A 24,700-nucleotide genomic window follows, 5' to 3' on the forward strand; every position below is an offset into this window, starting at 1 on the left:
CCAGAGTTCCTTAATCAAGTGGTATAAGCTGCTTAAAACCAATATGTTTCAGGAAAATACATTGAAATGCTTTAAAACATTCTTATCACCTGTATTTCATCATCATTTGTCCCAGCCAGGCTTGGAATAAGACCATGACTATTAGAAAAGCAAGTCCAGAAAATGCAGAAGCTTCTAACATATCCCAGAGCAATCCCATCAGGAGTGCCACTTGCAATGGTGCAATCCATACAAAATGAGCCAGAGCAAGACCCTATGGAAGGCCACAGTAGAAAAAAATAATAAAAGTTAGAGATGTGCTCTAAAAGCCACATGAAAAGGAAATAGTCATTAAAGTGACACTTTGAAAAATATAGTGAAGAATGGTACAAATATTTCCAGTAGAAAAACGAGTTTCTAAAGGAGGACTTGGGATCCTGAGCACATAGCATTCTGGGTGTTAATTATGATGACAGTGCAGCAATACATATACATTCTGAACCTAAACTTTGATTTTTCTAAGGTAAAGTTCAATCTGCAATTCTCTCTTTGTTATGTTATATGCCTGAGGAAAAGTCACGGCTTTGTAAAAGGAAACTGAATTTCATACCAATGCTGGATTTTTCAATCACTGTAAAATGAGAAAAATATACGTTAGAATCTTCTGAGAGTGTTTTAATCTGATCTAGAAGGCAAATATTACTTTGGTGAAGAGATGACTGTTGTATGAACTCTAGTTTAATGCAGTTCTCACTCAGGAGATCTGGGAGTGAATCCCATGATCAGATGCAGAGGGGTCTGTGTTACTGCAGCTACACTGTGGCAGTGACAGACCTCTTGTCTTAGCCATGCAGCACCTGCTGACATTATATAGTCATACAGTGCTTAAACTAAATACACCCTGCAGTTCCAGCCATATCTCTACAGTCTCTCTGATCTTGTGTCTTCCATGGGAAGCAAATCTTATACTACCAAAGGACCAATTGAACACACATGAAGAACAGTTCATAGAGTTTCCAAGTCCTAAAGGCATTAGCAGGGATCTATTGTAGTCTCTAGGAAAAGAGAGGTTTTACAGAAGGCTCTCTAAGATTTTCTAAGATGGATGCCTAAGTCTTCCTAACACAGTCTTACATCAGCAATCCCTTTTTAGTGGAATGGGTAATAATAAGGAGAGGAGGCTAAACTTCATTGCTTGTTCAATGACAGAAATGGACTGGATCACCTAAGTAAAAAGATACAGTCATCAGGAAGTAGGATAGAAGGATTGAGCCAGCAAGTTCTGACTTTTGTGAAATCAACTGTTTAACCCAGAGACTTCCTGGCAAGTTCTCACTGGACTGAAGAACAAACATGTTTTTATGATTTAAGTGCTTTTTAAGTTTCCTCTTCTATTCAGCATAGGAGATAAAGAATGTCATAAGTATCAGAATGAGCATTTCTATGACTATGTGCCAACACATTTTATCAAGGTAATGAATATTTAGTCTACAATGAGCACTCAGTGCAGTTCTTCATTTATCCTCCTTCCTTCCTTAATATCTGTCATGAACAGCTTGACATTTGTATTTGATGGATCACCAAGTGAATTAAACAACTGATGACGCACCTCATCAAATTTGTTCAGATTGTTGGAAAGAAGACTGACCAATTGTCCAGTGCTTATTTTATCTAGAACTCTGCTTGACAGTTTTAAGATCTGTAAAAGAAAACAAAACCATAGAAAAATTATCATCTAAGTTATCTCCATAAAACACAATAAATAAAGATTAAAATGATAAGCAATGGTGCAGTAGTATAAGTAATAATCCGCTTATCTGTTTATGCTATAAAGAAAGTCTCATTAAACTTGTTGTTTAAGTCACTTGAATTCAATATAGCCATTAATTTGCTTTAAAAATATTGATGTATTGACTTGGCCCTTTCTTTCTGTTGAATATTTTATGGATATATATATGCAAATGCAAGTTTTAATTAAGCATGCATGCTGTGCACTGCTGTGCATCCTCCTACTGTTGCCTCTCTTGACAGATATTTTTGAAAGATACTTTCACAGTAAGCTTTATCCTAGAATAACTAACATGTTTGTTTAAATTACCTTCTTTGGGTATTGGTAAAACAGAGTGACTTTTTAAATCTTAGTATTTTTGAAAATGTGATGGGTCAGTATCTGTTGACTCTTCCTGCTATAGTGGTGTCATTAGTATCATTCAAACACAATCCCTTCAATGTTACATTTATTGTTTAAATCTTCACCTCTAATTCTCTTTTGAAGATATTCTTTGGCCACCAGCATGTTATTATGCAGTGCACATTTTTAACAGGAGTGCAGTGGTAAAACAATTAAGGCATCTCACCACATATGCAGCAAGACTGATCTCACAGAGCCTGATTTCAGCCAAACCAGCTCTAGACAGGTATTTCATTGTTTGGGCTGGGAAATTGAGGGCTGTCAGAAACTGTTAGCCACATTCTTCTTACATGTACTTTGTGTACCTTAACAAAACTATCAATCTTTCAACAAACTAGCTTAAAAGTTACATAGGCCACAGACAGAGGCTTGGCTTTGAGTGTGAAACAATTACCTTCTTATAAATCAAGCTAAACATAGCTATCCTCATTTGCATTCCAATATGATGAAGACCAAATACAGCAGGGTGTATAAGCAGTGTTCTCACAAAAAAGAGAAGGCACAAGCCAATGCCCAGGTAGTAGGCTATGGATCTTTCATCAGAGTTGTCCGGATCATAGGAAGCTATTATTCTCCCCAGCAAAAGGGGTTGCACAGATTTGGTGACTTCCTGTAGAGAGAAACAAGAAAAGTAATTTTGGTCAGCAGCTGGTTCACTTTTTTTCAAAATGGCTAACATTTCAATTCAGTGTCCTACCAAATGAGATTTAAAATCTTGTATCTTAAATGAGGAAGTCAGGCCTGTTTGCTGTGAAAACCACAGAAAATTGCAGTAATTGCACAGGAGAACAGACAGCTCACTGCTGTCTGTGATGCTCCTGCAACTGCACCAAAGCAAATCTGGCTTGTAAACTTCGTTGGATCATTTTCTACAAAAGTGACAACTGAGATTAGCTTCCACATTTTCTTTACAGAGTTGTAAAGCTTAGCCATATCATATGACTGAATCTAGTTTATCAAGCAGAACCTCTGTTTTGGTCCCTAGGGAGCAGTTATCACTACATTTTACTGGACTTACAGGACAAGGGAAGCCTCAGAACTCCCAAAATGAACACCACCATTCTCAAGACAGAGAGAATATAGCTGAGACAAAAACAAAACAAAAAAAATATATAGAAATAGGAACAGAAGTGTAAATAATTGGATCATCCTACTCAACAGTTCTAGACACTGCATCCAGTTCTGTAACAAAAGCATGAGAAGAAGTAAATGGTAGAGGTGACAGGTTTAATAAAGGTCCCAGAGAGAAAACAGTCCTTCCTGCATTGATTGGAGGACCCAGCACTTCCCATCCAGGGATAGAGAACCAGGGTAGGAGAGGAGAAAGAGGTAAAGTCAAACCACTAAACTACAAGGTATCCAAATGATTTGCTAAAGCACTGACTTTAGTCTGGTATTAAATTTGTCCTCAGTCTCTTTTTCCATTGTTATTAAACCCCATCAGTGTTACCTCATCTTTGCCTTCTATTTCCCTCTCTGCCCCATCATTCCCATACTTTCATTCCTCTAACCTCATCTTTTTCCATCTCTGCCTCTTGCTTCCTCTTTCCTTACCCAGTCTTTCCCAAAGAACTCCAAAAACCACCTATGTGCTGTGGTCTAACATTTTGCTTCATCATCTGCATAAGCTTCAGAAGGACATGAAGTATGAATGTGTTCTTTTGCTTCACTGTTATGATCAGTTTAAAAATATATAATATTATGAGCTTGCATGCATCTCCTTATTCCTCTTTCTGTTGCATTGCAGCAGAAAGCATGTGATACTTCCAAAGTAACAAGACATTACTGAATTCTTTTGTACAGATGTGTTAAATTCTGCCCAAAAGTTACCAGTACTGCCTTCCAGATGAAAACCACACAGACCACCACAGAGACTCAGAGAAGGGAACTGGTGAAGTTCAGGTGTACTTGAAGTTATACTGTGGTAAATAAATTGGAAAAAACTCCTTTCGTTTTATTTCTTTTCTTCTCTTTTGAGTTCTCTTATACAAAAGCAATTGCAAGTGCTTCTATAACCTGTACATGTTACTGTTGGTGGAGCTGATATTCATCATTCACTTTTTCCACAGAAGAGGTAGAATTTTACATCTCAAACACCGCACCTGTACTATGTGCTACATTACCCAAGTTAAACACCACTCTGCTGTGAATCTGGAGCCAGCTTTGATAAAGACTTCAGTGTTATTAGTGGGCAAAGGGAGGAGTGTTTATTAAATAACACATGACCCAAGACAGCTGTGCTTAGACCATATGCATCCCAAAGCATCGAAGCAAGACTCCCCAAAACTCATAAAATACAAAACATTCACCCCTCAAGGACAATACAGTGTTTTCATATTCTTGGAGATTCCAAGATAAGCTTTTCTAAAGAAGCTTAAAATAGCAACTTTTTTTGTGTGTTTACTTTTATTCCAGTGAAAATTACATGTTCTGCTGCTGTGTTTGTTGTGACTATAAGTGTATTGCATACATTCCGAGCTGGAAAAAAAGATGATTTACAGACTAGAACAGTGGCTGGCAATAAGCCAAGTCATACTCTATCTCATGGGGCATAAAACTCCTCTGGTTTACAATAGAGATTTATCAGTTTGCTTACCAAAGATACTATCTAGTCTACATACAAATCAAAGCAGAACTGCCTGGTTTTTGTGTCTTCTCTTGTAAACTTGAAATTACCCACTGATATAAATATGAATCAACTGAAAAGAATTTTAAAAATAATGGAATTTGTACACCTAAGAGATAACTCTGTTTTCAAGAGTCATGTCTTGCCTTTGCCTGTCCTTATTCTTCCCTCTGCATCCATTGCAGGCCACTGAGAAACCCATAAGTCTCCCCCTCACCAAAATCTTAATTAAAAGAGTAAAGATCTGAATAGAAATGAGATTATGACACAGCATATTGTGCTAATCTGACCTGGTATGATTATTCTAACAACTTTTATGTTACGTGTATCCTCCATATGTTCAAACACTCTGCATTTGCAGACAATAATGCACATCTCTTCTTCGGCATATGGCCAAGAAGTGCTTCCCTCCCTGCCTCCTCACTCACACCCGTGACCCATATGTGAGAACTCCAGGAAATCCTCATTATGGTCCTTTGGGATATGAGACTGAAACCACTTCTAAGTTAATATTAGCAGCTGTTATGCCCGAGTGGAAATATAAATTTCATGGCAATAAATGTAAGACCAAAATACAAACAGACTCAAACTGATCCTCAGAGCAAAGTACCTAGTTGGCTAGCAGGTATCAAGCTAAAATACAAGATTTTTGTTTCACCACCATAACACCTGCTCTTTAAATTGCAAGATTCATATTCTGACAGGATGAAGAATGGAAACAGTCTCAAACAGCAGGGGAGCAGACACATTAAGTGCAGTAACTCAACGTGCCTAACATAACACTATTTATGAGGGGGAGTTGTAGTACTCTAGGGGGCCAGAGCAAAAGTGTCCACCCTGCAATAACATCATTACCTACAGCGCATCAGGGATGAGGGAGAGATGGAAAAAAGGCTAGACTTAATGAGAGCAAAGCTGTGTTGCCAGCTGAAAGGACATCTATACAAACAGCAGGGATGTCAGCACAGTTTAAACCACAGTCCAAGAAAGATGCCATGAAAACAGCTCAGAGATTAGACAAGAAAAAAGCTGAAAGGAAAATGAAGTTCAAAAGAACACACAACTTGGTTACACCTATGCCAGTACGGCACAACATCCTGTCCCCTTTCAAATTTATGGCAAAGCTCCCATTAATTTCCGTTGAGCAAGCCTGCAAAGAACACCAGCAGCTTCAGGAGCAATTTGGTGTTTTTACAATTCCTCTTTCAATACAGCAAAGCAGCTTTAAATAAAATGAGCACTAATGATAATAGAATCAAGAATTTAAACTAAGACTTAATCTTTCCATGTTCATTGTGGAAGGTGCAGATTCATTTACTATGTTTAATTGCACGCATCTGTGATTTCTAAAAGAAATTTAAAAAAAACCCCATACACACAACCAAAGAGTATGAGTCAAAAATCCTGCAGTCTTCCTCTGTCCCACTCTCTCTGAAATCGTACTCAATTTAAAAAGTGCACAAGGAGAAATCAATCCTGTGCATCCACACATTGCCTAAACTTTGGGAAAGAGTGTTATCCTCTGTTATCCTCAAGACTGCCTGCAAGATCGCTCAGACACTGCTTAACTTTTAACAGGGATGCATTAGTGCAAAGGTTCTGATGGCAGACTCTGCAGGAACAGCTACTACAGTCCATGGTTGGCTACTTTTGTAGAACTGCTTTGTTGTCAATGGGGTTTTATAAATACAAACCTATCATTAATAAGGAGTTGCTGGCTTGGTGAGTAAAAAAGTTTAAAATCTAAAGGCAGTAATGAGATCACAGGAACACATAAAAGACTTGATTGAGTAGGGGTCTGAAAATACAAGGTGACATCCCAGAGAAGAGCTGACAAAGGTGATGAAGGAGTAGAGAGAGAGTTATCATGCAGCTCCTTACATAGCAAGAGGCCCTATGGATGCTATCTGTGAAGCAGGCAGCACAGTGCCTGTGGAATAGCAGGCCACATAACTTTCTGTCTTCCCTGAGAAAGTGGCCTGGGAAATCATAAGGAGGAATTAAAACAATCCTCAGAGATAGAAAACAGCCTTGCAGGTGCTGCTTGCCAGTTCCTTGTTGTCTTGCAAGAGAAGTTCGAGGGATGATGTTCCCCACTGACCAATGATGGTGATGTGTTAGTTTACTAAACAATAAGAGTTTTCTTTTCTGTACTTTCACGTATCGGTCTATAAAAGAAGATCAGAGGTAATAAAGGGGGAGAAATTCTCCTGTTCAACTCCACAAGAGAGTCTGTGTTGTTCTTCTCACCGTTCCCAATAGAGTGACAAGGCCCTGTCCTAGATAGCTAACTGCTCTACCTGGACAGAGACAATTTAGGGTCCAGTACCTGAAGGGTAGCCTCCTGACACTACACTACCCCCTGCATCCAGAAAAGAATGGAAACTCTCCTTAGCCTTCCTTTTGCTACTAATGTGTTTATAGAAACCTTTTTTTTGGCTCTCTTTAACTGCAGTGGTCAAATGTAGCTACAATTTGGCTTTAACCCTTATTTTCTCCCTACATAACCTCACAACACCCTTTCAGTCCAAGATTGGCTGTCCCTCCTTACAGAGGTGATACACTCTTTTTTACTACTAAATCACAGAAATTTGTAAGTAAAACAGATACTTAATTTGCATATTGGTTAACAGCAATTTTCAGATTACAGTCTGGCTACACAGCATATCTAGTGAGACAGCATTAGCAATAAATTATTTTCACGTCTCTTAACCCCGGTGATAGGATTGTCAAACAAACAGGTGGCATTTGGTAAGTCAAGGTAATCCTACCTAACATGTTAGAAAGGTGATAAACATAATCAGTTCAGGTTTTCACATCAGGTTCCTGATCACGCTCTTGGGAGCACTAACAGCACTAGAAACATTTAAAAACTATTAATGTGCATGTTCAAAAGGTATTAAGATTTTTTTTAATGAAAGCCCTTGAATACATCTCTGTATTTACCTTTGTAAGCAACACACAGAGGAAAAATCTGTAGCTATTCACAATATTCTGTATTAATTTAGCAGTCCCTAAAACTTGAATATATTTAAGGAACACTGAAACTTCCTGAGGAGAACAATTCTTACCCCTAAATATAAAATTATTCCATAGAACATAAATTTCCAGAAAAAGCATCGTCGAAGAGCATTAATGAGTTTGGGTTTCTTCTCTGAAGTTGCCAGCTCTCTGTCCCACTCTCTGAAAAGAAAGCAAAACCAGAACCATTAAATTGTATGAGCAAATACATTGGCTGTGACATACTTCAATTAACTCAAGTATATCCAAGGAGATTTTGCTAAGGTGGCTAATGAAAGAAAGCTGTGCAGAGACCCCAAGAATCTGGCCTTCATGGACTTGATAGATCAATAAAAGCTCAAACCTAGTTCAGCCACATATTTGGTAGTTTTAAGTACTTGGTCATACATCACCCTGCAGGGAATTATTTCATGAAAAGGTCACATTGTATGTTTTAAAGAAACCTGCTGTACTTAAAACCAGAGTACAATAATAGGCAAATAAACGTTTTGGAGCTCTTCCAGTCTGCAAAAAAGAAAGCACCAACAAAGCATCAAAAATGTGACTTTTCCACTGCACAGTGCTATTTTAAACCTTGTTGCTGGGACAATAACTTTCTTTTCAATAAGAAATTGTAGACCAGAAGCAATGCTGTATACAGAGAATATACATTTTGGCAAAATTCAATTCAAAGATTAAAGCACTCCTGAGACTAACTTCAACTAACTATTTTCTCAGTTTTTCAATTGAATATTAGATAACCAACATATTTCATTTATAAGCTATCAAAACACATTAAGCATACCAATGTTCTCAATAAATTCCACTGGTTTGGAAAATTTACTCACACTGCAATTAAAATTGACTGGATTGGCACAACAGTGTAGATGTAAGCTGCCCTGGTACATCAGTGAAAGCTACATGTAAGCTGCCCTGGTACACCAGTTGGTGGAGAAGGAATGGGTTTAGGCACCTCTGTTGTATGAATTAGTCACAAGTGCAGCACAATTTCTAAATTAGGGCCCACTGAAACTGGATAAAGAAGACTGAAAACCTAAATGAGGAAAGTCAGAATATGATTTCTGCAGAAACAATTAGTCTGTCAACAGTGGTATCAAAGGAAATTAAGAATGTTACTTCATTAAGAAAAAATAAACCAAGGTTTTACAAGGTTATTTTGGGAAGAAAGAGCAGCATTTCTGCTGTCTAATTTTTCAGGGAACTAACATTGAAACTCTGAGTCTAGCTTCCCTCATCACCCTGAAATTGTGCAGGTTCTGCTGCTCCAGCTGGATCCTTACAAATCTATGGTGCCTAATGGGATTCATCCGAGAATCCTCAAAGAGCTGCTGGTGTCATTGCAAAACCTCTCTCAATGATTTCTGAGCAGTCTTGGGGGTCTGGTGAGGTCCCAGCTGATTGGAAAACACTGTTCCAGTTTTCAAGAAGGGCAAGAAGAAGGACCCCAGAAAACTCAGGCTTGTCAGTCTCACTTCAGTGCCCAGCAAAACTGTGGAGGAGATTATTCTAGGAGGTATTGAAAAACACCTGAAAGACAACGTAGTCATTTGTTACAGCCAGCACGGCTTCATGAGTGGAAACCTGATTTCCTTTTATGACAAGGAAACCCACCCAGCTGACCAAGGGAAGCCAGTTGATGTAATCCCTTTGGATTTCAGCACAGCTTTTGATACTGCCTGTCACAGGATCCTTCTGGACAAAATGTCCAGCACTCAGCTGGATAAACACCCCATGTGATGGGTGAGCAGCTGGCTCATGAGCTGGGCACAAAGGGTTACAGTGACTGGGGTGACATCAGACTGGTGACCTGGCACTAGTGGGGTTCCACAAGCTCCATCCTTGGCCCTGTGCTCTTCAACATCCTCATAAATGACTTGGACATTGTACAGGAGGGGACACTGAGCAAGTTTGCTGATGATACAAAACTGGGAGGAGCTGCTGACTCTTTTGAGGGCAGGAAGGCCCTGCAGAAAGACCTTAACAAGCTAGAGGACTGGGAAATCACCAGTTATATGAATTTTAACAAAGGTAAGATTTGGCCAGATTCTGCACCCGGGATGGGGGAGCTCTGGATGTACAGATGGACAGACTGGGGAATGAGATGCTGGAAAGCAGCACTGCAGAAAGGAACCTGGGGGTCCTGGTTAATGGCCAGTTGAATGTGAGCCAGCAGTGCCCTGGCAGCCAGGAGGGCCAACCCTGTCCTGGGGGGCATCAGGCACAGCATGGCTAGCCAGGCAAGGGAGGGGATTGCCCAGCCCTACTCTGCACTCCTGCAGCCTCACTTTGAATATTCTGGGTGGTTTTGAGTGCCACAATATCAGAAAGATACGAGAGAGGGCAACAAAGATGGTGAAGGGCCTTGAGGGGAAGCCGTATGAGGAGTGGCTGAAGTCACTTGGTCTGTTCAGCCTGGAGGAGACTGAGGGGAGACCTCGTTCCTGTTACAGCTTCCTCATGAGGGGAAGGCACGGATCTCTTCTCTCTTGTGACAGGACTCTCCAGTGACAGGACTTGAGGAAACAGCATGAAGCTGAGTCAAGCTAGGTTTAGGTTGGGTATTATGAAAAGGTTCTTCACCAAGAGGGTGGTCGGGCACTGGAGCAGGCTCCCCGGGGAAGTGGTCACAGCACCAAGCCTGACAGAGTTCAAGAGGTGTTTGGACACTGCTCTTGGGCACATGGTGTGATTCTTGGGGATGTACTCTTTAGGGTGAAGATTTGGACTTGATGATCCTTTTAAGTCCCTTCTAACTCAGCATATTCTGTGATTCTGCGATCAGTGGCAGGTATCACAGGTACCTGTAAATAGAAATTTAGACCACTTAAGTTGTACATCTGCACCAGGGATCCCAGTCATGTCTAAAGTATAACAACTGTGTTCAATTAGTTTGCACCCAATGCTATTTAAACATTTCATCCTAAAGCTGTGTAATGAAAGTTGCAGTGTGATTTCTGAAACAAATTTATTTAATTAACCTTTCATACCTTTCCAGTTTTTCAGAAAGATTATCAGCAGAGTCTGCAGAAGGGATTTGATAAATATCTGACAGCTCCAACCGTCGTCTGTAACCCTTTTTCAAAATTGGGTTTGTCCATCTAAGAAAATATTAAAAATAACAATGTTAGAAATAAAAAAAATTCGAGCATTAATTCTGGAGTTGCTTTGCCTCACCCTGAATATTTTGTCTACAGCACCCAAATATTTCTAAGTGCACATGCACTCACATACACACATATATATGACATAATACAGTGCAGCCCTGCGCTATATTTACAAAACTATATTGACAAATATAATATTAAAAGAATAATTGTGAAACTCCTACATTTTATAAGTTTTGGTCTGGGATCATGCCCCAAAATTCCTACCAAGTCAGCAGGAGGCAAATGAACAGGGGATTGAAACCTTTGTACTGTATTTCCAAATATGCTATGTCCATGTAAATAAATAATAAATCAGAACTATAGTAAAGTGGTCATGTAAGTTTCATTTCTATCTGCTCTGCTCTGGGGAGACCCCACCTAGAGTACTGTGGCCAGCTCTGGGGTCCTCAGCACAGGAAGGACAGGAAGCTGTTGGAGCGAGTCCAGAGGAGGCCACAAAGGATTAGAAGGATGGAGCACATCTCCCTATGAAGAAAAGTTTAGAGAATTGGAATTGTTCAGCCTGAAGAAGAGATGGCTCCAGGGAAATCTTAGAGCAGCCTTCCAGTACCTAAAGGGGGTCTCTAGTAGAGCTGGAGAGGAACTTTTCACAAGGGCATGTAATGACAGGATAAGGGGGAATGGCTTTAAACTGAAAGAGAGCAAGTTTAGATCAGATATGAGAAAGAAATACTGGGAGGATAGCCAGACACTGGAACAGGTTGCCTAGAGAAGCTGGGGATGCCACATCCCTGGCAGTATTCAAGGCCAGGTTAAATGCAGCTTGGAGAAACCTGGTTTGCTGGAAAGTGTCCCTGCCTGTGGCAGGGGGGTTGGAACTCAGCCATCTTTAAGATCCCTTCCAACACAAATTATTCTATGATTCTGTGACATCCTACATTGCAGTATGTATTTAACAACACAAATCTTGCACAGGACTCCTCATAAGAACTTCATGGTGTCCATTATATACATGTATTTTGCATTTGTTTTTTCAAATGTCATGTTTAAAATTTTGCAATTTAAAGGGCAGTCTGAAACAAAACAAAGCAGGAAAAGACTACTCTGAATGGCTGCTCTGTAAAGAAAACCTTTATATGCCATGACTAATTTTATCAAACTATTCAGCTCCAAAAAGGCCTCTGAATCCCCAAGGATCAACTGCGACAAAATTTTTCACCAGATTCTGTCCAGAAATCTTTTTGAAAGTAAAGGACTAGATCAAAACATAAGAACTGTTTTGAACTAGTGGTGTATTTTGAAACTACTTGAACTTCTGCTTTACTGTCATCAATAAAAAGTATTTACTTAAAAAAATGAAGTGCCTGCAAAAGAAGTAGCTTGTGGTTGATTGCCATCGTACTTCCATGTGTAAACCAAAGTTTGTAAAAAACCTGCATGATTCATGATTATGACAAAATTCTGCAAAACTTCAATAATTTCAAAATTTTTCTTTTAAACCGTTTTTCTAGACAACAGCTAAAAACCCACCAATTACATGCAACAATGTTTCCCACAGTCACTCAGAAAATATGAACAGCTTATTGGATATGCTTACATGTATGCCTGTAAGAACTTATGTCATACACACAAAGTAATCCACATTCTCAACTGCAGCCTCTGAAGGTGCAAAGAAGTTGATACAAAGGGAAAAGAACATCACTGAACACTACAAAAGCACAAAAAGCCCTTAACACTACAGATGAAGACTACTTGTATGCAACTGTGTGCACACACATGCACACTTGAAAATTTGCTTTAATGAAGTTATGAATTTCATGAGACACCAGTCTATAATCCCCATAGGTCAGTAAAGCACCAAGATATTTCCCAAGTGCATGGTTATAGCACACCCACTGCAAAGAAAATATGCTCTAAGAAATTGAAGGAGTATCCTTCATTTCTGCAATAATAGGATGGTTTCAGACGAATCATATGGCTTTTAGCTCAGTCTTTCACACCACTGTAGCTGAGAAATAACAAGTGATTCATGGTACATTATAGGAAGGGAGCTAGGAGAGTCCACTTTGTAGAGTCACTGAACTCTCATTTTACCATTTGGAGATGATTAAACATCCATAAACTTTATAGCTATTGGAAATAGAGGCCAATCATTTTCAGGGATAAAATGGAATAGAAGAAAAACCTTGAATTTCATGTATCACTTATGTGTTATACAGAGTCTTTCATGGCTACTGCAAATGGTATATCAGGTACTGATTTGTATTTTGCCAGCTCCTGAAGACAGAAAGGGCAGCTGCTATTGGCTTTGTGCACATCTTGTGGAGAACTGGCTAATCCTTGACATTCAGGAACAGAAACTCTCATGAGTTCCTGTTCTCAGCTTCACTGACGTCCCATATACATAGGTATTTCAGTAATGACAGAATGAATACAAATTATGGGACACAAAACCACTATTGCACCTAATGCAAGGAAGTAACAGTACTTCCTAGGCAACGTCTTTAATTCACAACACTGTAGCTAAGTAATAACCTTCCTGAGCCCCTTAAAAATGCTTTGAGACTGCAATAAGCAATTCCCAATCCAACAAAAGATAAGTGCTTTACAGTTTCACTTTGTATGTTTTGAGAAAACAGGTTTTATTATATTGTTTCCCTCCACATATTTGATTTTATTTATAGTTTTGATTAACACTTACCCTGGCATTTTGCCACAGGCCAAAGTAACAAAATGTGACTGCATTTAGAAAGAGAGCTGAGTGGTTGTATCATCATTAGGAGAAGGCAGCACACTTAGCAGATCTACTGTACTTCCAGAAATGTCTCACATTTTAAGCTGTGTTTAACTCTGTGTTAACCGGGTGCATTTATCATTGCCATCGAAACTATGTGGTCCCTAAACTCCCCTCCTCTCCCAAGTCAGTGTTTGATACAGATTTAGGCAGTCCTCATCCTCATCTCACTGCTCATCGCGGTAGCTGCACCTGTGCAAGATAAACTCCTCCAGCCAGCTAAATGAGCAGTGCTGACACCTTCCCCTGGGGACCTCTTAGTCTGCAGCCAGGCTCCTACTGCAAGCTGCTGGAAGGGCTTTCACAGAGATGTCCATCTCCCAGGTGCCCTGCCCTTGCTTGGAACTCCCACCCTAACTACATCTGGCCAACCTGTGCGCCGTACCAAGTGGCTTCAGGTTGGAGTGGTAATTGTGGCAGGAGTTGGCCTGATGTGTGATGTCTGTCTCAAGGTGGATTTTCAACAGCTGCTTGAGTTGTGCTGTCAGGAACTGCAGGAGACAGTTTGCGTTTTATTAAAAGGAATATACTAGACCTAAATATATATACTAGAGCTAAACACTTAAATATCTCACAAAAACTTTTTTTTTTCCAGTTTCCTATAGCATTCCTGTAGCAATTATGTTCTAGATTCTTTGCAAAGATTTGAAATGCAAAATGACCATGAATTTATTTTAACTGGCAATATAATCTGTAGTTATCCATGTTTCCATAACACTAGGTGACATAGTTCAGTCAGAGCTATTTTTTTGGCTTATTGGAAACAACTTAGTCAACATTAGTGCTGAGGTTTTTCCTGAGGTTGTTGAGAGAGAGAAATTTATTCTGAAAGGAAGAGAGCAAGAAGGAAGGGAAACAGATTGGCTTTACAGCATTATGTTAGCAAATGCCATCGGATTACTGGCTGGCATTTAATGAACCCTTTCACAGAGAAACCTGTAGTGCTGTGAGAGTTTTGCCACAAACTAGGAATGTTATTATGGGTACACATGCATGAAATCCATCAGGGAACAAGTTTCAAGGATGTAGAGTAGGAAAGGAAAAAAGAAGGCAAGTTCCATATCAATTATCTACTGCCCGTAGTAAAACATACATTATGCATTTTACATGTAAATATCATATATATATAACGTACTGTTTGGTAGATTTCTAATGACCATTTCTTTGTCTTTTAATAAGAAGTTAACAGGTTTCTTATTACAGTTATTGCTTTCTACAGCATGTTCAGACTCATCCCACTCAAGCAATTTGTACCAATAGGACAGATGTCTTTGGCTTTCCAGAGAGTATTAACAAAGACAATTTGTCAATAGGATTTGACTCTCCCTTAAGGCTGCTTTGCATGTCACTGAAGACAGAAGGAGCATCTGTGTTGCTAAGCCAACTGCCCAGATCTTCCTGAGCACAGGAATACCCTAGCTCCATCAGGCTATTCAGATCAAGAAGCACAGTTTGCTGAGACAGAACAGTGGTGCTGGGCTACCCAAGACCAGCAAAACAGAGCAGCTCTCCTACAGGGGTCACTGATCAGACTGCTGCCATTTCAACAGGTGCTCTGTGCACAACACAGCAACACCTCCAGAGCAGTGCAGAGGTGGCCATGCCTTCACTCCCTCTACAAAGCATTAATACCTGTGCAAAATATAGTTAAACATAGTGACTGCAGCTCCTAAGGAACTGGACCTGAAATTCAATGGAGAGAGCAAGAATAGTGCCTCTGGCTTTAACTTATCCTTCCTCCTAACAATTAAGGGGGAGGTAGGGGGAGGGCAGGGAGGAAGGAACAGAATTAAGCTGTAATTATGATGCTTTAGAGCTTAAGTTTTACTAGATGTTTGTAGAGCCATGAATTCTTACCAGCTGCAAGATAAGGCTGAGGTACCATGTAGATCTCAGAAAGTCCCAGAGTCCCTCTGACCAGACTGCATCAGAGGCTCTGCACTCCCATCCTCCCACAAAAGATACCCATCATTGCAGCAGCAGCAAATTGTAAATTGTTGCTTACTTCATACTGGAAGTGGCCCTACTACACCCAAAACTGCATCTCCAGGAGAGTGTCTGCACCACCAGCTGTCTTCTCTGAGCATCCTGCAGTTGTAATGCAGCTGTAAAAGGTGACCCTGGCTTTCTGTGATCCTTTCTAACAGATGGGACAAGTCAGCATGCCCACGGAGCACAACAGCCTTATTCCTGCCCCCTGCCCCTTGGTCACCCTCAAAAGAGCAGAGTTGCAGTTATTTTGTTTTGAATAGTAACCTACTGAGATAGCATGTTATATATTCTCAAAACTATATTAACTTTAGCATTTCCCCCTTTATAAGCAAAACAAAATATAAAGTTTAATATTTAAATATAATTATTGCAGGGTTTCAACAACAAAGGTAAAAGCAGACCCTACTGATTTCCAGGTTGTTGTTGTTGTTGTTTTCCCCACAATCACAAAAATTAAGATTTTAATTTCTTCACTAATAAACAATTCTTCCCCATGAGGTGTTATTTGACATGGAAAGTATTTAGCTGCAACATTATTGACTCTGCCACTAGCTGTGAGCAGCACCATTTTAAGACTAATCAACGTTCTGCTGAAACCCCAGGATTTTAATATCAAATCTTAATTAGGATTATGCCACAGCAATTCTTGGGGAAGTCTTTTCTTTTATGGCCAGCTTTTGTGAAGTGATACTAATTCAAATTATCTAACTCCTAAATGCTTTTTTAGCAGAAATTCAGTATGTTTTTCCTTACAGTTAGTAAGGTAGTCAAAATATTTCAGTTTGCAGAAGTACTGACAGATATTTGAAAGAAAACAGCACATCAGGGGATAGGCTGTGCAAGATGGAAGGACAGAATATATTAATTGTATTGCAAACTGTCAGTTGTTTAGGTACCAAATTCAAGTGCAAGACATGCTTCAAATATTTCCTTAACAAAGCTAACAAAATAACAGCGGTGATGATGTGCTATGAACAAGGCTGTTTCAGCATATACCAACAGTTAGACAGACTAGGAGAGGATGTTCCTTAATTTTCATTCTTTTTCTCAATTATATACCCCTCAGCAAGAATAAGAGAAAGCTTTCTTTTCTCCTCATCCTTTGAAAGAACAAGGAACATTACAGAAAGTTTGCATCAGCAAAACTGTTGCAGAGCAGTGCTATTCATGATTTAATTGAATTTTTAAATATTCCAGATGTGTCACTAAGTGATAGCAACACATTCCACCCAATTTAGCACTTCCCTTTGTTAGCCATGAATTTTTTAAGATATGTTTCATAAAAAAATAGCATAGAGTTGCACATCAGGTGCAATGACCCTTTCCAAAACTGTAATTTGTTCCAACCCAAATGACTCATATGTGGTCAGGTATAAATAAACAGGTGAACACAGTTGCATTTCATTTAATTTTAATACCAAGTGTCAAAATGTAAATTACCATCACAATAATATGGAATCAACCCTGAATTAGGCGCTGCTTCTCTTACAGCTTGCTCTTTGCCCTTTTCTCTGTATCCTGGTATTTGATGATGCTAGTCTTCAGCATGATCCTTGCAAATTAATAAGAAAATGCTTCATATCTTTTGATTTCCAAAACAGTCGGGTTTTGAGCAAAGCAACATTGGGGGGGACCTTTGTGGTTTTGTTTTCTTTGTATTTATCACCTATAGAGAAATAAAAGTATTCCGGAACTTACAGATTAACTTTAAAATTATTTAAGGTGAAAGCTAAAGTGAGATATAAGAATGACTCCAATACAAAAAAATCACATTCTTTATTTTAAAAGTTTGAAGAGAAAATAAAGGGTAAATAACAACATTAAAATATGGGAATCTACCTAAAATCAAGTACCTTTACCAGCTGTCACTTGGGATTTTCTCCTAAGGCACAACTTTGCCCATGGAATCAAGACATTTGTATTGCAACAGCCCACCCCAAACACTGCTTTTCAATTCCCCCTTCCTACCTATCTTCTCTTGAAAGAAGGATGCCTACCCATATCTGAAAGGCACAAAGCTTGTGGTTTAAATTGAAAAACAATGCTCTTTCCAAACATGTCTTAAATGCCTATTTATTCTCTTATAGTTAGGGGAGTTTCATGACAATGCAGCCTTGGATTAGCTACTTGCTGACTGAAAAAGCTCATGCAGATCCTTTTGCTTATGAGAGAGGGACTGACACAAACAGCCTCTGAGTTCTTGCTTGTCTCACCCAGGTGTACCCCTAGTCTCATGCAAGGTTGAACTGCATCTACAAGTACACATGGCAAAATCTGGCAATGTGTTTCAATATGTCTCCTTAAACACTAGTTAATTTTCACCTTTAACTTTCTTATTTCAGAGGACATAATGTGACACATTATTACCTGGAAGTCAAGTTGGCACCATCCTGCCTCCACAACTATACCTACACACATATGCTGCAAAGCTGGGGGGTGGGTGAACAGAAAAAACATAAACCAAGATACCTGCAACCTGTAGAAACCTGTAGAAACTATTCTTACCACTTTGAAACTTAGCATATCCAAAAATGTAGATATTCAGAGACTTAGATTCTTAAACATGAAAGAGGTGATAATTGTTCCCTGCAGAAATATTCTGAAATAACCTAGTCACACCAGAAATACTCTTGTGTAATCGAAGTTCTGGATAGGAGATCCCAGGCAGATTGCACTGACTCCACCACATGCTCCTAGGACAAATCACAACCCTTGTACACTCCACTTTCTCCTCTACAAAACTAGTAAGGAAACTTCTTTTTAACCCATCTTTGTGATATCTTCTTAGACTTCAAGACCTTCAAAACAATGCTTTATCAAATATTTTGCTTAGTGCAAAGGATTTCTGTCAGTGCATTTAGAAGCCTCTATAATATAGATAATAAATCTACTAACCATGTCATTGCCTACAGTATTAAAAAAAAAATCAAGGATTTTGACAGATTACTTTCTATCTCACCAAAATCAAATAAGCATGTAGAAAATAACAAGGTACAGACAGGTCTGCAAATATTTCAAATGCTTAATAATTTAGTTTTAATATCAAGATAGTAAGTCTTCCTCTTGCAGGAAGAAAACAGACTTTTAATATATTTCAGAAGTCACATGCAACTTGATCTAGGCATCTCTGCTTTAGAGTTACAAAGCAGCCAGAGAAGGTCCCTGTGCTACACAAGGTTTGCATTTTTGGTCATTAGACCAAAGATGCAGAATCAGGCTGAGCCAAAGACATAATTTAGCCTTATTGTTAAAGAAAGTATTCCCCTGTACTTGAAGTGTAGGAGACTTTGCATCCTTCCTCCAGTTCACTTCAAGTTTCGTATTTTACCTTGGAAACAGCAATAGAAGTCAAATTTTCAGAAGGAATCCAAGACTTGCATGCACATCTTTGACCCATCTGACTTTCAGAAGCTGACGCCTTGCTGGTTTAGACAGATCTGAAGGACTGGCAGACCAGCAGGTCTCCAAGGACCACTTGTGGCAACAGAAGAATGATCAGACAGCCTCACAGGGACAGAATCCGTGCTGCAGCTGCATCTGTGCTCGGTTATCACTAACAGCCATCATTTATGATTGCCTGGGATCAGTGAAAGGCAGCTCATCAGGGCTAGATACATACAAGGCCCTAAGAGTATACTACAGAAAAATTGCCTTGTGTAAGTGTCTAAGCTGACTGCCCCAGAAACTGAGGCATAACACTGTGCCATTCACCTGCTACTGTACACAGAGGCTCCTTTTTCAAAGGGGGAAGATGACCAAAGTGTTATAGCTAAGTATTGATAAGGGAAGCTTATGACCATTTCCAGACACCTGCCCTCCAGAGTGAAATGTAGAGGCATGAATTAGTCCTTTAAGCTTCCTATACAAAATCAGGGACTTTTAGAAACTCAAGACAGTTTCAGGAGAAACTTTGAGTAAAAATGTATGCATTAAATCCCAAACTGCAAGGAAAACACGAGATTTTTCAGTTCAAGAATGAAAATCCTAAGGAAGTTGTTGGCCTAGAATTCTAAGATATGCAGTTCAAGAATAGATCAGGGACTGCCCAGGGAAGGTCTGGCTTTAGTTCATTTCTCTGAAGGGAATCAATTTAATTATCATTAATATGCCTTTTCAAATCAGAAACTAACTTGTACAAGGCACTCTTTAACTTGAAATTATGACTGAATTAAGCTAGAAAGAGTGACAGAATAACATTACTGTAGTGTATGGCCTAAGTACCCAAGTCCTGAATTATCTTATCCACCTTAAAGGTTATTAGCAGACTTCTTAAGAAGTCTCACACAAGGAATTAGGACTTTCAAAGAAGTTTTTTATTCTGAAGAGTACAGACTCACTCTTTATTTATGCTCTAAAAAGTAGCTGAGCCAGAGATAGAGAATTCAAACACCTTCACTGCCAAACACTGGTAACACTTGGTCCTGCTACCTAGAAGAGGTAAGGTATAGAACTGAATTCCTTTTCCTAGCCCTCACAACACACACAGGGCAGAAGAATGAATCCAGCATTTATCCCTTACTGACTAAATTGTTCTAGGAACCACTGGACAGTTTTTATATAAATGCATAGATTTCTTTTTCTCTGGTTTAGAAAGCAAGAAGCAACTAGAGCAGCTCCGATTGACTGAATCCATGATAAGACTTGACAAAAAAACTAGGTTAGTTTGTATTTCTCATTTGGATTCAATAATGAATCAGGCACTGGAGTACTAGGTCTTGCTAAGAGCTGTCATGATTGATAGGTACCAAAGCAAAAGTATATGCTTAAAGAGTTGCACACGAGCACAAAGATTACTTTTTGAAAACTTGTATTTTAATATCTAAAGTTGCATGTAAAAGAAAAGTAATAAAGTCAGAATGTCCCACAGCTGCAGCCATTTCTGAAACTCCAGAAATAACTCTGCGTGCCAGTTCTCAGATAAAAATTGATTAATTAGCAAGACTTCCTGATCTCAGTTAATTTTCAGTAAAAACTAGGTGATTGCAAAGTAGTTTGATATTGTTTGTGACAGAAGATAGGGCCTTGACCCTGCAAAACCCCAAAATTCCAAAGGAAAATAAGTATTGGACTTAAAAACAGAAGTGAAGTTTCATGATGAATATGAAGCTAAGCATACCATGATCTGACTGCTTCGGCATGAAACTCTGTTTCCTTTAAGCAAGGTAAAAAGTTGCCAATGAACAGAAAGAATGTTTTGCATGCGGCTGGGAGCAAGAGATCAACTCTGAAAATGCAATAAGGAAAATACAACAAAACACAAAACAATCTCTGAAACCTCAAACTCTCAGTATTTAGTATTTTCTAAGTGTCCCCCTAACAGAAGATGTCAAACCACTTGTTTTCACACTTTGTTTCTTATCCACCAAAGTTCAGTTTTTAAACCAAAATTGTTTAAAATTCAGGATGAAAGTTAATTTCTAATTTTAAATACTTTCTATCATGACCACTCCTAGAAATTTTCTCTTTTTTTGCCCCAATAGTATCACTATCACAAATACAACAAAAAGGTAACACCTTCTATAAGATACTACTCTTTGTATACCAAAACATTTCCTCACTTTTTTTTTTTTTGCTTAAAGAATTAAGAAAAAAGGTCCAAACAATACTGAAACATGTATAAAGTATTCAGTTATAATCAGAGAGCTACATTCTGACTTAAACCTGTTAAACCTATCTCTCCCACCCAAACAGGATAGATTATGAAGCAATAAAACCTCGCCAATAGGTTTACACACCTATAGCTGATAACAACTTGTACATTAAATAGTAATATATTTATCAGCAAGATTTCCTGAATAATCATAGCTAATACTTTAACATCATTTCTGCTAACATGATCTTCAACTTATCGCATTATATTCAGATTGGTACTTCACACATAAGTGCATTGCAGACTCTTGTAAAAGTTACTTCACTGAAACATATATTGTGTTGTACTTGATAGCAACTATTTCATTATCATTGAAAAAAAGCAATCTCTTTCCATACACCTTTTTCTCTAGTTAATATTCATCATGAGCATCTCCTTAACTTCATATACTTTATTATCACTTTAGTTACAGTCACCTGACCGATATCTGGTACAGTATAATGCATCATGTATGATAAACATGATTAAAACAACATTCACTTGACTTAAAGACTGTGATTTAAAAGATGAGCTCAGGACACAGGATGGTTAATTATGTACTTAAGGAGCAGGAACTGCATCTGGTTTCAGACATGGAAACTTTCACTATGGTAGGAATCAGAAATATATTTGCTTTATCTTATTGGGTTTTTTTTCCTTCACACCTGCAACACCCAAGGTTCTAGGATGATAATTTTATAGAAGTTTATAAATTAATAAAATTATATAGAGCAAGTGGCCCCTCAAGAAATTAAATTAATATACGGACTTATTTCCTACAGATTTCTGTCTTATACTTGACAGAAGCACTGACTGAAGTATCATTTATGGAGAATTTTAATTGCTTTCACTCCTGTCATGCATACTCTCTGGTTCCAACAGTATTTGGCAGAAAGCATGGCTTCTTTCCCACTGCAGCACCACTGGAGAAAACCTGTAGGATCGCTACTTTTACCTGGATGTTTGTTAAACTTTAGGAACGGGTTATATTTGGGATCATTCTCTTCTATCCTATCTGGCTAAAATGAGCCAAAGCAGGGGGGACAGGCAAACAGTGACTCATACACACTCCCTTCCATTAAGAAACTTTAAAAACCATACAGACCAACCTGCTGAAAGCTATCCCAAAAGGATATAAAAATGGGCTAAAAGCCCTCAGTTTTTAAGGCAGAGACCTCATGATAGTGTTACAGTTTTACACCATGTGCTCTCATTTCAGTCATCATGTTTACATCTTACACAAGATTTCCTCCTGCCCTTCCTTGCCATGCAAAAGACCCTTCAGTAACAAAAGGGGGTAAAACTCTGGTAAAACCAGTGCTGTGAGGGCCAATGCCCAAAAGATTATTTGCTCTTTCCCGTTCACACTGTCATTTCTAGCAATGTCACATAAGACGTATTCAGTTTCCATATTGTCTTACAAAGAACATTGTGCCCAGGCACTGTTATTGACTCCTTCTCTTTTTATTTGAAGTTTTTAGAAATAAAAGGCACTAGGAAGTTTGCTTGTAAGAGAACTTTTTCAAGGCTTACAAGGAACTGTTTCCAATAAGATCATATATTACACTTGCACTGAGCAAATGCTAAGTACTCAAAGAGCCAACCAGAAGGAATCCTTGCTCTGAGACTATTTCCCCTCTGCTCCTTACCACCCCACAGTGTTCTCAAAGTTTACACGAAATAACAGATTAACTGGTTGAGCAATTACCAAAGGTTGCTCAAATTATGCCATAAATTCATCTGTCCGGGTCCAGCAAAGGTTTATGACACCTGGCAGAGCCCATTCCTGGTACTAAAACCCCAGCAACAACAACAAAAAAGTGATCTGATCAACAAGCGAGGCTCCCACCGCTCTCCCCGCAGACCCTTCCAGAGCTCCTCGGTGCCCGGTGCCCGGTGCCCGGTGCTCGGTGCCCGGTGCTCGGTGCCCGGTGCCCGGTGCCCGGTGCCCGGTGTTCGGTGCCCGGTGCCCGGTGCCCGGTGCCCGGTGCCCGGTGCTCGGTGCCCGGTGCCCGGTGCCCGGTGCTCGGTGCCCGGTGCTCGGTGCCCGGTGCCCGGTGCCCGGTGTTCGGTGCCCGGTGCCCGGTGCCCGGTGCTCGGTGCCCGGTGCTCGGTGCCCGGTGCCCGGTGCCCGGTGCTCGGTGCCCGGTGCCCGGTGCCCGGTGCCCGGTGCTCGGTGCCCGGTGCTCGGTGCCCGGTGCCCGGTGCCCGGTGCTCGGTGCCCGGTGCTCGGTGCTCGGTTCCCTTCCCCGCGGAGCTCCTCGCCCGCCGCTGCCCCCGCCCGCACGCGTCCCGCCGCACCGGGGCTCCCACCTGAAGAAAAGTTTGGAGAAGACGTTCGCCTTCTCCAGGGGAGACCTCTGCATGGTGAGGTGAGCTGAGGTGAGCTGAGATGAGCGGGGAACCCGAGGCAGCCGCTAATCGCTAACGCCTCGCTCGCCCACTCCGCTCCTGCGGCTCTCCCACCTTATCCGCCCGGCCGCTCTGATGTCACCGTCCGCCTCCTGCCCCGGCCCCTCTCCCCGCCTCTGCTTTGCCCCGGTTCAAAGGCGGGCGGGCCGGGGCCCCAGCCCGTGCGCTGCCGCCACCGCCGCTCCTCCCCCGCCTCCCCTCCGCGGCCGGCACCGCGCACCGGGCGCGCCCCGCCGCTCCCCCCGCAGCCTCGCCTCCCCTCCGCAGCGGCACTCGCCCAGCCCGTTACCTCCACCTGCCGACTCAGCTTCCCCAGGCACCCCGCCCCGGCTTCCCGACCTCTCCCCAGCACTAAACCCCTCTTCTGACCAAGCGCCGAGGCGGGGAGACCACCCCTTCAGACGGACCTTCTTCCCTCGGTCCGGGGCAGGGGCAGCACAGCAGCGAGGACAGCCCCGTCGGGGCGTGGACACCCCCTCGCCGTGCCCAGCAGCTCCTCACCGCAGAGCCCGTCCCAGTACACAGGGCGCCTGCTTGCAGCCCCCGAGACCCGCGGGAGCCGAGCCCGGCTTTAGCGGCGTTTGGCCTCGGTGGCTTCCCGGGGCCAGAAGCCCCCGAGCAGCGGCCCTGCGCCTGTGCGCCGTGCCGCGGGCCAGAGTAGCGGCGCACGGGCTTAAGGCGGAGGGCGAGCGGGCGGCCCAGGGAAGGGTGCGGGCCGAGCGCGATCACCGCCACTTGAAAGAACACTTGCTTCAGTTTTTCAAGTTCTCTGCCAGGCCCGTACCTGAACCGAAAGGAGTGGGAACTGAAGTTATATCTTCAGTAAGTTTAGCTCAAACACCCAGATCTAACACTAAGGCTGTTTCTGAAGCTTTATATGTGTGCCGTACAAACAAAATCACTGCTTTAATGGCGCATAGCAGAAAGCATACTTGAAAGAGACAGAGAC

At 40.8% G+C, this 24,700-nt stretch overlaps 1 protein-coding gene across 4 annotated transcripts in view; it reads right to left on the reverse strand.

The window, feature by feature from the left end:
- Nucleotides 1-24,496, reverse strand: part of CFTR (CF transmembrane conductance regulator) — an 86,737-nt gene extending 62,241 nt beyond the window's left edge. Inside the window, exons 1-6 of one of the 4 annotated variants that reach the window (XM_086887028.1) lie at nucleotides 24,159-24,496; nucleotides 10,805-10,915; nucleotides 7,868-7,979; nucleotides 2,565-2,780; nucleotides 1,589-1,678; nucleotides 90-253 (exon numbers count right to left, since the gene is read on the reverse strand). In XM_086887028.1, coding sequence (XP_086743154.1) covers nucleotides 90-253; nucleotides 1,589-1,678; nucleotides 2,565-2,780; nucleotides 7,868-7,897 — 500 coding nt within the window. In that variant the 5' untranslated portion in view covers nucleotides 7,898-7,979; nucleotides 10,805-10,915; nucleotides 24,159-24,496. Of the gene's footprint in view, nucleotides 1-89; nucleotides 254-1,588; nucleotides 1,679-2,564; nucleotides 2,781-7,867; nucleotides 7,980-10,804; nucleotides 10,916-23,652; nucleotides 23,942-24,040 lie in introns of those variants that run through there. The other 3 variants (XM_086887027.1, XM_086887025.1, XM_086887026.1) reach the window with 3 other exon arrangements.
- Nucleotides 24,497-24,700: the final 204 nt, after the last annotated feature.

The sequence above is a fragment of the Cyanistes caeruleus genome, chromosome 4, assembly GCF_971803275.1.
Source record: "Cyanistes caeruleus chromosome 4, bCyaCae1.hap1.1, whole genome shotgun sequence".
Classification (NCBI taxonomy): domain Eukaryota; kingdom Metazoa; phylum Chordata; class Aves; order Passeriformes; family Paridae; genus Cyanistes; species Cyanistes caeruleus.